This window comes from Tinamus guttatus, unplaced genomic scaffold (genome assembly GCF_059628265.1).
Source record: "Tinamus guttatus ecotype Peru unplaced genomic scaffold, ASM5962826v1 Tinamus_guttatus_pri_ptg000308l, whole genome shotgun sequence".
Lineage (NCBI taxonomy): Eukaryota > Metazoa > Chordata > Aves > Tinamiformes > Tinamidae > Tinamus > Tinamus guttatus.
The window spans coordinates 2,098,557-2,113,526 of NW_028288842.1; the positions used below are offsets into that span (position 1 = coordinate 2,098,557).

A 14,970-nucleotide genomic window follows, 5' to 3' on the forward strand; every position below is an offset into this window, starting at 1 on the left:
CCACGTGAGCACAAAATGGTAGAGGGTTTAACGTGTCTATAGCTGGTATCACTGGTGTTGCTGAAGAGGAGAATTTTTAAAGGAAAAAAAAAACAAATGGCTTGCATATATGTGTTAGAAAAATGAGGTGAGTTAAAGGCAACCCAGTGTCTCTGCTATTTTTACTGTCATTAGTTGTTTCTTATATGAGAGTTCAAAAGATGACTGGCTTCCTCTATCTCAGGAGCATTCAGCAAAGAGGCCTCCTTCCGCCCAGAATGACAGTGGTTATAAGGGAAGGGAAGAAAGAATTCCAAAGAAAAATCATCCAAAGCTACGACTCATACCCTCAAAACAAAAATGCCAGTATTAGGATACCTAATACCCTTTCACTGTGAATTTAAAAGACACAAAATATGTGTAGCAGCTAATCCACAGCTATCTCCAGCACCACCACAGCCTCTCCTCCGAGTTAGGCCCCGAAATCCTGTCCCGAGAAGCTGTAGGAAACAATTAGGGCTATCTGTGGCTATGCCACCTCGGGAAAGGCTGCTCTGGGGACAATGCTGCCACAGAAACCTTTCTCCAACATAGGAAGTGTTCTTCTGCCAATGTCACCAATGCTCTCCAAGTGGAAAAAAAAAAATTGGCTACTGCACTAAACACATTCCTAGCCAACTATCAGTCAGACATGGAAAAGAGCTACTGGTAATAGCTCATTTAGGCTAACCCCCTGCCAGTGCAGGAATGTTCCCTACAATATATTTACTACAGCTTTCTAGATTGGATTGAAATGTCTGAAATGGTGAGTCATCCGCTGCTTTCTTTGGAAGATTATACCACAGTCTTAGAGGTGTCACTGTTGGGGATATTTGCTTGATATTTAGTCTAATTTGCATTCACTTAATTTCATCCTCGCACTCCCAAGCAGCATCCCATTTGCTACTTTAACCAGCTCCAAGCTCTTTAATGCATTTGTACACAGTTACATACAACTGGGAAAACACAAAGAATGAAGCTTTTCGTATAAAGGCAATGTCACTTGATTTAACTTCCTGTTAAGGTGCCAGAGATCTATGTGAAAATATCCTTGCTATATAACAAAGATCTACACCAAATATACTCAGATATGTATCCAGAAAAAAAAAAAAAAAAAAAAAGGAAAGCAGAAAACTTCACAAACAACCTAAAATAGAAAGCACAGGACTTCAAAACTGCTTTGTTAAAACCTTCTGTGAGGAAGAATAGAAGGCAGTGGTAAAAAACTACCAGTCTTTTAACTTACAACTTCCATTTCAAACTTTAGAGGCAGAGAAGTAGTTTAAGTAAGTAATGCATTTGCCACCTGGCCCCACAATTAGTTAGAAGTGTCTATTACAGCTTCTCCATCCTTCAATTGCTTTCTTTAGGGAGAAAAACAAGAGTGCAGCATTTCCAAATGGCACAGGCAAAGGTTTCTCAAAGGCAGCTCCTGCCTTGCTCTGTCGGCTGCTGGTATTTTAAACTCCTGTAACATTCATCTGCTGCTGATTTGCTGGGCTTACCTAGTCTCGTTGGCAGTGCAACACTTTGCACACGCTGAAGTGTCTGCAAACTGAAAAGTGTTTGCAGATTTTTTTTCTAAGTTTTTACTGAAGCGTGTGTGTGTGAGAGAGAAAACTAGAGAGAGAGAGAAGGAATACATAGTATTGGGCTAGTTTTAAAGAAAGTGCAAGAAAATACAAATCACTGTCAAATAAACTGTTCAACAAGTACAGTGACACACATCAAAGATAGGTAGGATTGGATAATCAGTGTATTTTGAGCTCCGACAGTAGCTTTCAGCTGAGAATCAAGAAGCACTTTGTAGATTAAATTAATCCCCACCACACCTCTGAAAGGTGGAAAACTGTTTCCATATGTGAACGCCGCCCGACGGCGGCAGAGCGCGGCATCTCCGTGTCCAGCCGGGCCCGCGGCCTCAGGCCACGCGACCCCGAGCGGAGAGCGCGCCCGGCGCTGCCACCCTCGCCCTGGGCAGCTGCAACCACCCGCCTGCCGGCCACGCAGCCGCCGAAAACGCTGTTTTAACCATCTGATCACCTGGAGAGGAGCGCAGAACCACTCCTGCCGGGAAGACAACAGCTTTATTTAAGTGGCAGGAGCAAGGCCAAATGATGGATGAATGAAGAGCAAGAGGTCGGGCCGATGACCTGGCAGTAAAGAAACTCCAGTTGTCGTTCACCAGACTCAGTTTCTTGGTTATTATTTATGTTTTAAATGACCTTGAGACGCCAAAGGGCACGCTTTATGCACTGACTTCTGCTAAGTATGACCCGGGCCCCGCTGCCTTGCCCTGGCATAGAACTCACAAACGCGAGTTCTTCTCGCATCGCTCTCCCTGGGCAGCTTCAGTTTGACAAACCAGCGCTGCTGCTGCCGCCGCCACCACCGCTGCTGCTGCCGATGATGATGATGATGCTCAGCAGCAGCTTTTAGCACAGCTTTTAACCAGGAGGCCACCGGCCCTTCAGGACACTGCTTCAGTGCCTGCCCGGCTCTCAGTGCGCTACCACCGCTGTGGCAAAATGTGGATTCCTCACAACAAACCTAGCGGCACCCAAGTGCGCGCTATGATCTGACACCGTGAACGGCCTGAGAAAAGATGCTTTCCAGATGCATCAGCTCTTCACTACCACCAAAAAGGGGGATCCGGAGAAGAATGTGTTTGTGGGTGCAAGGCTTGCAGTACATGGCAATAAAGAAAGACTCAAATTAGTGGCCTCCTGGATCACCCAACCTGAACTTTATCTCAGATCACTGCACATAATAGAATCTAAGTACTAAAAGAAAAGTATGTGAATGTGAAATAAGCTATTACAGATTCTTAGTTATGATGCACAGTCCCAGGCTGGCGGTGGCTGTAATGTTTTAATAAACTTTGGAGTGTAGGCACCAATAAGACCAAATGACACACTCAGAGTGAGAAAATGAACAGGAGAAACCTTGGCATATTCATCCAAAACAGAACCAAAAAGAAAAGAAAAGGAAAAGAAAAAAAAAAAAGATAAACTGCTGTTGCCATCAAAACAACAAATATTTTAATTCAATCCAGAGAATAAGAATGTAAATGAGAAGTTGGAATTGCCAATATTTTCCTAACCAGATAGAATGATAGAATCATAGAATGCTCAAGGTTGGAATGGACCTCTAGAGGTCATCTAGTCCAACCCCCCTGCACACGCAAGGTCACCTAGAGCACGTGGCACAGAGTGGCATCCAAGCGGGTTTTGAAGATCTCCACAGAAGGAGACTCCACAACCTCTCTGGGCAGCTTGTTCCAGTGCTCTGTCACCCTCACTGTTAAGAATTTTTTCCTTAAGTTCCTGTGGAACTTTTGGTGCTTTGGTTTGTGGCTGCTTCCTCTAGGCCTATCAGTGTCCACCACTGAAAAGAGGCCAGCACCATCCTCCTCACTGCCTCCCCTGAGGTGCTGATAGACACTGATCAGATCCCCTCTCAGTCTTCTCTTCTCCAGGCTGAACAGGCCCAGCTCTCTCAGCCTCTCCTCACAGGGCAGGTGTTTCAGGCCCCGATCACCCTCAACTTCAAGCTTCTGCCACTGATGGCTGCGTGATGAGCATGTTTGCTCGCAGCCCCACACCACTTAACGCGTGACACAAGCGCTGCACAGAGCCACGCAGGGGTTCATATCCCCTCCGAAGCTGGTAGCTAGCAGTGTCATCCATCAGAGGCGCACGCGTGCACACTCACCCACACCCCTGCAGACACTGAAATTTATCCCCCGAGTCAGCTTACTATCAAAGTAATTACCTAAATAGCTTTTGAACTGTCAGCATCTGTCTTGCAAAGAAAAATCAAAGAAAACAACGCGCTACTATAGGGCCTGCAAGACACAATAATATTGTATCACGTTTGTGTCATTAACTGCAGTTACTAAATAAAAAATCTTTCCTGTTTCCATGAAGCTCTGTAGGGGAAAACAACAGCAAAAAACATTAAATGGAAATAAGACTATTTTGAAGTATCCTTTGTATTTTGAATGATGATAAGATACAATAATAATAATTAGGACATGCAGCAGGCAGCATTTTTTTAATTTCAAACCATTTGCTAATTGTTCTTCATAAAGACTGTTAGCAGGCAGAAAAGCGCTGGGATGTATTACTTTTCTATGGGAGAAAACTGAGGCATGACATCTTAGAAACTTGCCTGAAGTCTTTCTTAACTTTACGCACCGCAAGCAGTTTTATTGATGGCTGTGCTGAAGGCACCAGCAGAACTACTGCAGAAAGCCAAGGATTTTATCAGTGACTTCCACAGGGACACTTGTTAAAGAAATATATAAATCTTTGCAAGATCAGGTTCGGTAACAGGTAGGGTTCTCTCTACAGGGACCCTGTCAGTGAGGGAAATATTGACACTGTACAGCTAACCAAGGGACAAATCCACGTATTGGGTATCAGAGTAGTTAGGAAAAGGGTAGTCAGGACACAACTGCACTCCAGCTGAAAACTGAGTCATGTCCAAGCATTTACTGCAGCGATGTAGTTTTTTTCAGTGAGATTTTAGGCACATAAGAGTTTAAATACAAGACTGAAAAAATGAGTTTTATTAAACTGAACAGCCTAATAACTAGGCAGACCTTGGAAGAGTTAAACCCCTACCAGCACTACATCTTTGCATCCAAATAAAAACATCAGGGCAGCAGTCCACAAAGTAAGTATCTTTGCTTGAGAATTTTAGTGCAGTATCTTTTCTTGACACTTTTTTTTTCCCTCATCCATTTTGAACCACTTTTATCTCCACCTCTACTTCCTAAAGTTCACTTTGGTGCATTAAATATCCCAACCCAATATTCCTATGCTCGGCAAGGGAATCAGGAGAGTGAAACAGAGAAGCCACCTAGCTTTCTTCTATTTAACAGCAAAATAGTCTTAGTCATGCCCCCTTTCAAATCATCAAAGTAAAAGCTGATATTAATTTTAAAGAGGGCTGCGCTCCCCTGGGTGCACACGCAGACCTGCTGCTGGCTTCACCTCGAGTGCTGTACGGGAGGCCACGGGGAGCCGACGTTACGTTCGCTCGGCGAATGTACTCCTGTAAACAGAGCTGACGGCTGAGGTGAGTTCAGAATTTAAACTCTTCTTTTCTCTGCCTTTGAACAGAAGTGTCAGACGTTTATTACCAGTGAGGAGCGCACAGTTTAAACGCTGTGCTGTTGCAGTTTTGCCGTGTGTGTCTGTGGGTGGATGTGGCTATGTGCTTGTGCACGTGTGCAAACTCCCTCCATGCTTCCTTGATCAATGCTACAGGGTGTTTTATTATGGACTGGCATGGAGCTTTTCAAGCCCATAAATCTTGGAGCTATCAGGGCATAAACATCTAAAAATTGGCATTTTTCATTAAGCATTTAAGCCAGCTTTACTACACAATGACTGTCATCACTTGCAGCTACCTACCTTGCTAAATGAAATGACTTCATCTGCTTGATATGGGAAGTCAATGTAATAAAAGGAAACCTTCTGACTACTTTTTACTCAGCAAACCACAGCCACCAGAAAAATATAACAAAAAAAAACGAAACAAAATAAAATACGGAAAAGGCTCAGAATTCAAACCTACTTGTCTGTACCTACAGTTTTATGCAATGAATCTTCTTTGTAGGATGAATAAAAGTCTTTTTAAGAACTGCAAGCTAAAAGGAAGTTAGTTATTTCAGCATGTGGCCTGTCTCAATCTTTCAGGCTTCGCTGGAAGACTTTGAAAAATGAACAAAAACAAATGATGAACAATTACCATCTTTTGCCATTACTACCCTCAAGAATTAATATTCTGTGGGGACAAAAACTCAGCCGTCTGCTCTGTAACAGACCGACACATTACTATTTCGCAACGCTGGAAAGAAGTTGTCAGTGAAGATTCTTTATTTGCTGTCATAAAAAAAAAAGTTTTGGGACAGTAGACAGCAAACAAAGCTCGGTTTTTAACCAGGTTAGTAACTTATTGTCAAGGTTACAAAAGGAATAGACAACATCTGTATTGAGACTATTTCTCAGAGGTTATTCACTGTTTTACTGTCCAGACAACAAGCTAGAATCACTAGGCTAGAGAGCTAGCATGTCCTTGTGGAGTTAATGCAGCAGCAGTAGCAGAAGAAAAAAAAAAAAACAGTAAAAGCTGTGTGTGTATGTATATATATACTTCATTTTGACAGACGGGGAATTATAGCTCAGCAACATTCATCACCCTCAGCAAATCTTTGGGGTCCTTTTAGTACAAAGGAGAATTGGTCCCTTTTGTCATCCAACACTCTGGACGATGCTTAAATAAAGTGGTTTGGCCTCCATATGTTCAAACAAAATAAAGCCACTGGCATTTGCTATTTTAATTAGTTCAATTTCAGTATATTTTCCTCTATTAATAATCTTTCTCTTTTTTAATAAAAGATATATTTGATTTAAGCAGAACCTCATTTTTATTTCTGGTCAAAATAAGTATCTTCACTTGGGGAAAAAAAAAAGAAAAAAAAGGAAAGGGAGGGAGAGATTCAAGCCCAGTCTGATTCTGCTGCTTTGTCATAAATCCTCATTTTTTTGCATTTTTGATGCTTTCAAAAAGTTTCCTCCAATCGTCCTTTCAAAGACACTGCCCCCAACTAACCTCCTCCTCGAGGGTCACATCGGTGCGGCCCCGTCCAGCCCCTGTCCCCGCTGCAGCCTTTCAGCTGCTCTGCAAGAGCGTTGCTGGGGCTCCGCTGGCGCTCGCTGCTCCTCTGCAGTCACAGAGCATCGCGTGGCGCCGTCAGCAACCTCCACTATTTCTGCAGCTGCCAAACTCCCTCTCAAAACTTAGCTTTCCCTGTGTGCCACTAGGCAGCTCCCCCCCAGCACACTGGAAATATTAGCAAAGGCTAAATCTCACTGTCAGCAAACTGCTCCTCTTAAACACCCCCAAAAATAAACAGAGAAGAAGATACTAAGTAGGCTGCAGTAAATACTGAATTTATCGTCGTTAAAAGCCCACAAGCACACAACGCTTACCTCCTTCACTTCTGACTCTCTCACCCTCCTGCTCTCCCCACTCCAAATAATACAATACTCTCCACAAAAAGTAACACAAAAGGTCCACATCTGACATAAGTTTGCAAATATTTTTCAACCATTAATTTGCACAAGTTAGGGCTGCTAAGAAAGTGTGCATCTTTCGCACACCTCCCAGGGGGCCTGCGCTTTATTAGACACAGGTTTAAAGCCGGTGCTTTCCCCATGAACAAGCTCCCTCCTCTGCCCCCGCCTCCTCGCACGCCACAGCCGAGGCAGAATCCCTCACTTTCTTGTCTTCAGTTTACAGATTATGAGATCCAGAGTGTCACTCACTGGATTACTGCACATAACCTGAGCGCTACCCAAAGCTTACTTGTCTCCAACTTGTCCAGTGTTACTTAAATGGAATTATCCGTCACAATCCATATGCCGAATCTGCATAGCCCACTTATCTCAAGATTCTGTGTGTCACCTACCAGATTATCCGTTTTAATCCATACATTGAATCTACATAACATATGTCTTTAATTCACGGGCTCTGACGAGCTATAGTATCACTGAATGGATTATTTCTCTTTATCCATTATTGGCAGTCCTAAGACTGTTCAGTGCATACTCTCTCATGCCCCATCTCCTGAACACATGAGTAAGATTAAAGTCTTCAGCAAACTGGGCTCTATCGTACATCAAACACAGTTTGATATAAATACCTGCACTGATGCTTCATGCAACTCGGAGCGTAGGCTCTCGGACAAAATAAATGCCTGTGTCAGAATGCATTAAACATTAGGGCTGGCAGACTAATCTTCCTTTCAGTCACACTTACACATCTGGAGTAACTGCAGCAAACTCCATGGAGTCACCTAGACTTCAGGGTACTCAGGGGAGAGCCAAATCTGCCCTCGTGACGATCCCTTTTGTGGTGGGGGCAGAAAACAACAACAGTTCATGGGCGTTGTTGAGGAAGAGACCTGTGCAATGGATTTTCAGGCAAACAAAACGCGGGCCAGGCCCGGGCCTGCCCAGGGGCAGTCACCGTGACCGCTGCCTTCGCCTCGCAAGGCCCCGCTCCCAGAGACTGGAAACGAGAGCCCGGCAGCCGATTGTTCTGCACGCCCGGCCGCAATCAGCCAAGAGGGGAACCTATAAAATATGTATTCTTTTTGCTTGACAACTCCTGATAAGTGTGAGATGAACGAGATAGCGAAAGGGCCTTGTGCACAGTGGGGCACTTTTGAAGAGAGTTTTCCTCACCTCACGAGGACGAGCCCTCCTCCCTGCAGGCGATCGGCTTGAGGCCCGACGCGCCCTCTGCTTCTCCGGATACAAACCTGCCTCACCCATGAATAACCCAGGGGCCTTTTGTGGCCTCTTCTCAAACAGGACAGATACAGGTGGTTTTGTATATGCTTTAGTCAATTCAATATCGTTTTGCAGTTTTAAGTATTTTAATTAACTGCATGTTTTGTGCATTTGACTAGAGACTGGCTTGTTCTGAACAGAATAAAAATTGAAGGGTTTTCGTAACAAAATTTCTTAAGAAATCTCCACTGCCAAGCTTGGATTGTTTATGTAGCCTCATCCTACCTCGCTAAGTACACAGTCACATTTGAATTACATTTCTACAGATACAACAGCTTCTAGATTGTGCCCCATTTTAAGTATAAAGGAATTTCCTTGAAATACATTTCAATCAAGCTCTGGCATGTAAAATTATATTTTATTTTTCTTTAGTAGCTAGACATCGATAGATCCTTTTAACTGAGGCATTAAAGTCTCTAACTAGAACTCTGTAGACAGTTTGTGATGGTTCTTCCATTTTATAGGCACATAAATGAAGAAAAGGGGGCTTAAAATAGCCTCTCAAAGCAACAAAACAGGAGGAAGAACCGAATACGAAACTAGGGTATCTGGCTGCTTATTCCAGCCATTCACAAACTTTCCTACCTTTAATAAAATATTACTGTTTTCTAACCTCAAAGAAATAATACGAGTAGCAAATAAAGGCTTCTACTCACTCTCCCTTTCTTTTACTCTCTACCAGGGAATAAACTTCTATGGCAGTAACACAGACTTGAGCATTAACAATATGTAGTCTAGTGCTGAGACTTTAGCACATGACGTACTAAAACTCCCCCAGATCTAATGCAAAACACAATGCAATTTTGAACAGTTAGATGGAAAAAACTATTCAGAGCATAAGACAGTTGGACAGTACAGCTTCTAGTACTGTCCGCATTCCAGGGTGTATTAATAACAAGACACTACTTGGGCAGTGTTTCCAAATATCACTAATAGAGAACCGAAAAAAGAAAGAAAGAAAAAAAAGATCAAAAAAATGCATCTGCCAGGCGAAATATAGGGAGAAGTTAATTAAAAAGAAAAAAAAAACCCACACAACTGGCAAACTTAATAACTCCACATTCACACGGAGGGACCAAAGCCCCTTGGGGCGTACTCCGGCCGGGGGCGCTTGCTCGCGCGCCCGCGAGCGTGGCCGGGCGGCGCTCGCGCACCTTCCGCGCGCGCTGTCCCGCCACACACAGCTGCGGCACAGCTGAGCCATTGTTCGGGCTCCCGGCCGCGGTGCCATGAGCACCGCATTCCTGGGCACTCCACAGTCAGCCGCCGTGACCCCCCAAGAACCTGTAAGTCAAATTCATTTACCCCCAGAGGGCCGTGCTCTATTGTATCCTCCCTCCTTTCCAGCCACCTAGGAACAATGGACAATAATTGCAACTGTCACGGCAGTCAGTAGGAAAAATAAACCCGCGCCTGTTTTCACAGCTTACTGCCAAGCCCCATCCAAACACCTAATAACCATGCCCCGGCCGACCGTGGAGGCACCGTTGCCCTGGAAAGCCTCAGATGTGAGGCCTTTGAACGGGGCTGCAGAACAATAACTCAACTTGTGCTCAAAATATGAAGCTAAAAAACAAAAATTAAAGCAAAGCAAACTCGGCTTTGAGGCTGTGCTGTTGCTCCCATCCTCCCCCCGGGCAAGACGGAAAGAAGGGCTGTTGAATTGCTTTGGTGCTAGCGTATAGCTGCCGCCGCCGCCGCTTTCAAGTTGAGCTTGTGAAGAGGGAAGAGAGGAAGGGAGAAAAAAGCTCGGCCTCCACCAGAACAAGATCAGAGGGCCGTGGAGCAGCCTGCCTCGCCAGCGCACCGCGCGCTGCGGAGGCGCTTTGCTCAGAGCCCGGAGAAGAGGAGGCTCCCGGGAGCGCTTCCAAACCTCGGGCAGACGGGGAGTCAAGGCCGCCCCGCGCGCGTGGCAGCCCTGCTGGGACTCGCACTGCAGAGGGAAGCTGCCCGCTCCCTGCGCCCGCCCGCGGCTTGGGAGCTCCAGCAGGGCTGCAGACGATGCTGCTGTGCTGAAACAGCTCAGTCTTCAGGGCCTTCCCTACCTCTTTATGACCTGTTGCTTTACACGCATGACAAAAATAAGCTCTGTGGGAATAAAGAGCTCTAGGTTGGCCCTCTGTTATAATAATAATAATATCTCAGCCTATTTGGGGCCGAAGCACTGTATTCTGTTGCAAAGTTATCCTACATATGTAGCAGCTACGCATTTTTGAATTACAGCCTCTCGGGGAGAAGCTAGGGGAAGTAAGTGGCATACTTTCCTGCTTGTGTAAGTCGGCAGGCCTAGAGCAAAGTAGTGCTGGTGGCTTGTTTGTGACAGGTTGGAAGGCACACAGAACTGAAATAACCCCAAGCCTGCACATGCACCAATATATCAGCCCACAGAGCAATTCCACAGATGTGGTTTCATGTTGTATGCTTTACTGCATGTTGCCATCTCCTGCGCAGAAGGGCCTTAAGCCTTCTAGGCGCGAGCCCTGGGAGCTTATCTCAATAAGGATCTCGGCACTGGGGCCAGCCGTAGTAAACAGACCAGCTAGAAATAATGAGAGAAATACAGGGCAGTTCAGAAAAACAAAACAAAACAAAGCAGAGTTCAATTTTAATCGCATACCACTTTAACAACTCCAAAAACCATTGGCTTTGATTGTGCTACTCCAGATGTACACTGATATAAATGAGAGAAGAATCAGAGTCACTGTTTCTTTTCAGAGGGATAATGGCTGCTCTGGAAACTATGTATTTTTGACACACATCTATTTTGAGTCATTTCTTCATCACAAGTAAGGAAGAAGAATTACAAAACTATTAAATTACATGAAAACAACTACAGGTTCCCTTACAATGACCTCATATATATAAAATGGGGAAGTATTTTGGCAAAGCAGAGGCTACTGCTGCTGGAGAGTGGTCAAATTTTGTCATTTTCCTTCTGGAGCAGGGCTTTAAAAGAACATGCTTTAGTGCACAGATGTTGTACGCTGTCTTTTAAAATCTGCACCGGCTAATTTCAGTACCTAGAGGTATCATTACACAAACTTTGCTCTTTTTTTGCTATGCACAGAAAAGTCAAATATATTTCCATCACCAAAATCTGTCCCCAAAACAGCAAGGACTTGTGGTCATGGTCAGATTTCAGAAGTTGAGATCTACTATAGCTCAACATCATATAAGTCTATGTTTGATACGTGAATTGACTTTTATTTCAGCCTAACAATAGGATTGTGTCTTGTAACACAAAGCAAAACATGCAACAAAAGCAAAACATAAGTTCAGTAACGTAGGAGAACATGCTATTTCATTTCTTTCTATTAACTACAGACACAGAGCATACACTTAACAGTTAAGTGCCATTTAAGATGTTTCAAGCAGAGGGGAAGGAAGAGAAACAAACAAGCAAAGTTCCATAAAGGCAGCGACAAACATATTTTTCATTTGCAATTTGCTTTAGCACAGAAATGGTGTTACCTTTTATTTCTCCAAAGTTCCCTGATCCCATGGCAAGAAGTTTGTCTTTCCAGTCCTTTGATAGTAGCTTTTCAATACTGGGAGTTTCTGAGTGAAGGAGGGGAAAAAAAATGTAAGCAAATCAACATGACTGTCCTCACAATAGAACTCATTAAAAGTCTATCTGCTAAAAATAAGGCCAGCCCTATGCTGGGCCCCAGTTCATAATGACTTCATCAACAAACTGATAAGCGGGGAGGGGAAGAGAAAAAAGAAAAAAAAGAGAAGGGAAAGAAAAGAAAAGAAAAAAGAAAAAAAGAATGTGTTTTGTCACCTGCTGTTTCAAAACCATTAGCTTTTTCCTCTTGTGGAACAAAGCCATAGTAATTCCCTATGACAATGGGTACACATAAACCTGCAGTTCATTGTTTTTCAATTTGGTGAACTAGTTTCTGCTTTTAATGGATGCTTGTCAAAGTCGGGGTGTAAGGCTGCAGTCAAAAAATAATTATGTTGATAAAATGCAGAGCAAAGAGAGAGAGAGGCAGAGAGAAAGAGGGAGAGAGAGAAGCAAAGAATTAGCTCCTAAATCTGCTACATGTAATTATATCCCTCTGAGTGTTTACAATTACATCCACTTTATAATGTGTGTTTAAACATCGCGTGGTGGTAAGCATACTGTGGCAAGATTTTCCAGTAACACGCACATTATAAATAATAATAAAAAGTTGGGTATGAAAAATGCTTTAAACGGTTGCAAAATCCAGGGAGAGAAAAGGCAATGCCGAGAATGGAAACCCATTATTTGCTCATTTCAGATTCTATCACTTCCTTTAAAAATAAAATAAAATAAAATATATTTGCTCAGTATTTCCAGGAGAAATGCACTGAGGGTGTGGATGGGTCTGATATTTATGTCTATAACTCTTGTATTCTGACCTCTTTTTGTGTAGAATTTTAATGCATAAGTAAATATAAATGCTAATAAAATTCAGAGAACATTAAACTCAATTCCAAACAATGTAATTGTATATTCTTGTCAGCATTTAGATGGGTACACAATTACAATAGCTTTCAATCCCACGATTAGCACTGCATTCAGTTAGAAAATGGAGTGTACTAAAAGATAAGTGTCCCAGTATGCGCCATCTAAATAACAATACCCACACTTATTATCTGGATCTAAGACATATACTGCTATTCTCCACATTTGTGTTTATGTGTATTTGTATTTGTTCAGGCATTTGTTTACCCCCTACTAGGAGCATAAAGGGAGTACATGTTAACTTATCAAAGGGACCGTCTGGCCTAGAGACCATACAATTATTAGCAACTGGTTAATTTTCCCCACAGTAAAAACCATTCTGAGGAACCTTCATTATCCTGTTGGGCTAATGCTGCTTCCTTCCTTGAACCCCCAACTTGAGGCGCTCAGGGAACAGCGCTGCAAAATCCTCGCGCCCATTCCAAGAGAACGGCAGCGCCGGGGCTTTTCCCCCTTCCACTTTCCTTCTTTAAATGCTATTAATGTCTCCCTTTTTTACCTCTGTACAAAGCGTTTGTCGAATACAGAGAAACGAGCCAGCCCAGATTCCCGTTAAATACAGGCCCGCGAGCGCACACACGCACACGCACGGAGTCTAACACTAATGCAGAGGTAACGGCAGTGCGGGCGGCGCGCGGACGCTCTCTTGCTTCGCGGCCTACGTGCCCGCGCGCCGCCATCCCGTGCGGCGCTGGGGGCTCAGCAACGGGCGGGAGCCGAGAGATTCCCTGCGGCTGGTGGATAGGCTCTGTAACGCCCGGCCTCCGATGTGATCTCGGAGAAGCGCGACGGGATGTTTCCCGCTCTCCGCTCGCGTCGAGGTTTGCTCCCATTGCTAAGCAAGGATTCAGTGAGCGCGGGGCCCTTCATGCGGGCTCCTTGCTGTAAAGCCTGAAACTGCAATGGAGCAACATCGGCGGAGCAGCCAGGAGCTGCCCTGCAGTTAATGTTTCTGAGGTGCAGGTCGTGGCATGAAGACTCCACCATGCCTGTCTCAGAGGCCTCCATAGTTTGCGCAGATCCTGCATGCACTCCCTAACTAAATCCTTTTTTTTTTTTTTTTTTTTTTTTTAAGCTATCAGAACAGATCAGATAAACCCTGCTGGTTTGTTATTTTATTTTTTTTATTATTTTTTTTTATTTTATTTTTTTTGGGAGGCGCATGCGAACAGGCTGCAGCCTGTCGGTCCTGAGGAGGCGGGCACCCATCGCGGGCAGACAACAGGCCGGGGGCTGCGCTCGCCCGTCTGTTGCCAGCAGCGTCCAGCCCAGAGCTCTTCCCCTGCAGCAGGGCAGAATTCCTGCCATAGGAATTCCCAAAGGAGCATGAGCTGCCACGTGAGAGCTGCCGCGGCGCTGTGGCAAGAGGCCTTGGTCTCTGGGAACCCCCCAGGAGCGCCCGGGATTCAGCTAAATCCGACTGTCATTAGTTTAGGGGTTATTTTTTGTTGTTGTTTTGATTTTTGGGGGGCTAATCAATAAATATGCGATTGACTCGGTGGCCCCGGCGCAACTCACGTTACAAACGGTGATGCCTGCAACCCGATTCCGCTGGTAATTCGGGGAAGAGCTACCGCAAACAGGCGAGGAATAATGAAGGCGAGGGATGGCCCATGTATCAATGACGGAGTTTCTGCTCGACTGGTGGGGATCTCGGTAGGAAATCATGATTAGAGATGTGAAAGGCCAAATGGCAAAATCCCAATAGTAACAATGCATCTGTTCATTAATGTGTGAATATGAGTAATATGAAAATTTAACACAATTATAAGCCCCTCTGCAATCCTAATGGCATAAAATAGATTGTGGTGATCTAATCAGCATCTCCCCTGTTGAAATACTGTATGTTAACTATTTAAAATAAAATTATATAGATTTTTTGGTTTAAAAAGAAACCTGTAATCATGTTTAATTGATGTACTAACTTAGTTTCAAACCTCTCTTGAAGCGCAGTTTTTTCATGCAGCACTTCTACAGAATTTTGATATAGAAGCAGCAAACAATTCTCTTTGACCTAACACTAAAAACAAGCTTTAAATCTTAAAGACAATAGATTGCCCACCCCTGCAGCTGCAGAGGCCTAGAGAT

General features: G+C 44.1%; 1 protein-coding gene across 11 annotated transcripts in view; it reads right to left on the reverse strand.

Moving 5' to 3' along the window:
* SOX5 (SRY-box transcription factor 5) overlaps window positions 1-14,970 on the reverse strand; it is a 599,951-nt gene that overhangs the window by 140,333 nt on the left and 444,648 nt on the right. For all 11 annotated transcript variants that reach the window (XM_088528386.1, XM_088528388.1, XM_088528387.1 and 8 more), the window contains one exon: window positions 11,859-11,945. In XM_088528386.1, coding sequence (XP_088384512.1) covers window positions 11,859-11,945 — 87 coding nt within the window. The remainder of the gene's footprint in view (window positions 1-11,858; window positions 11,946-14,970) is intronic.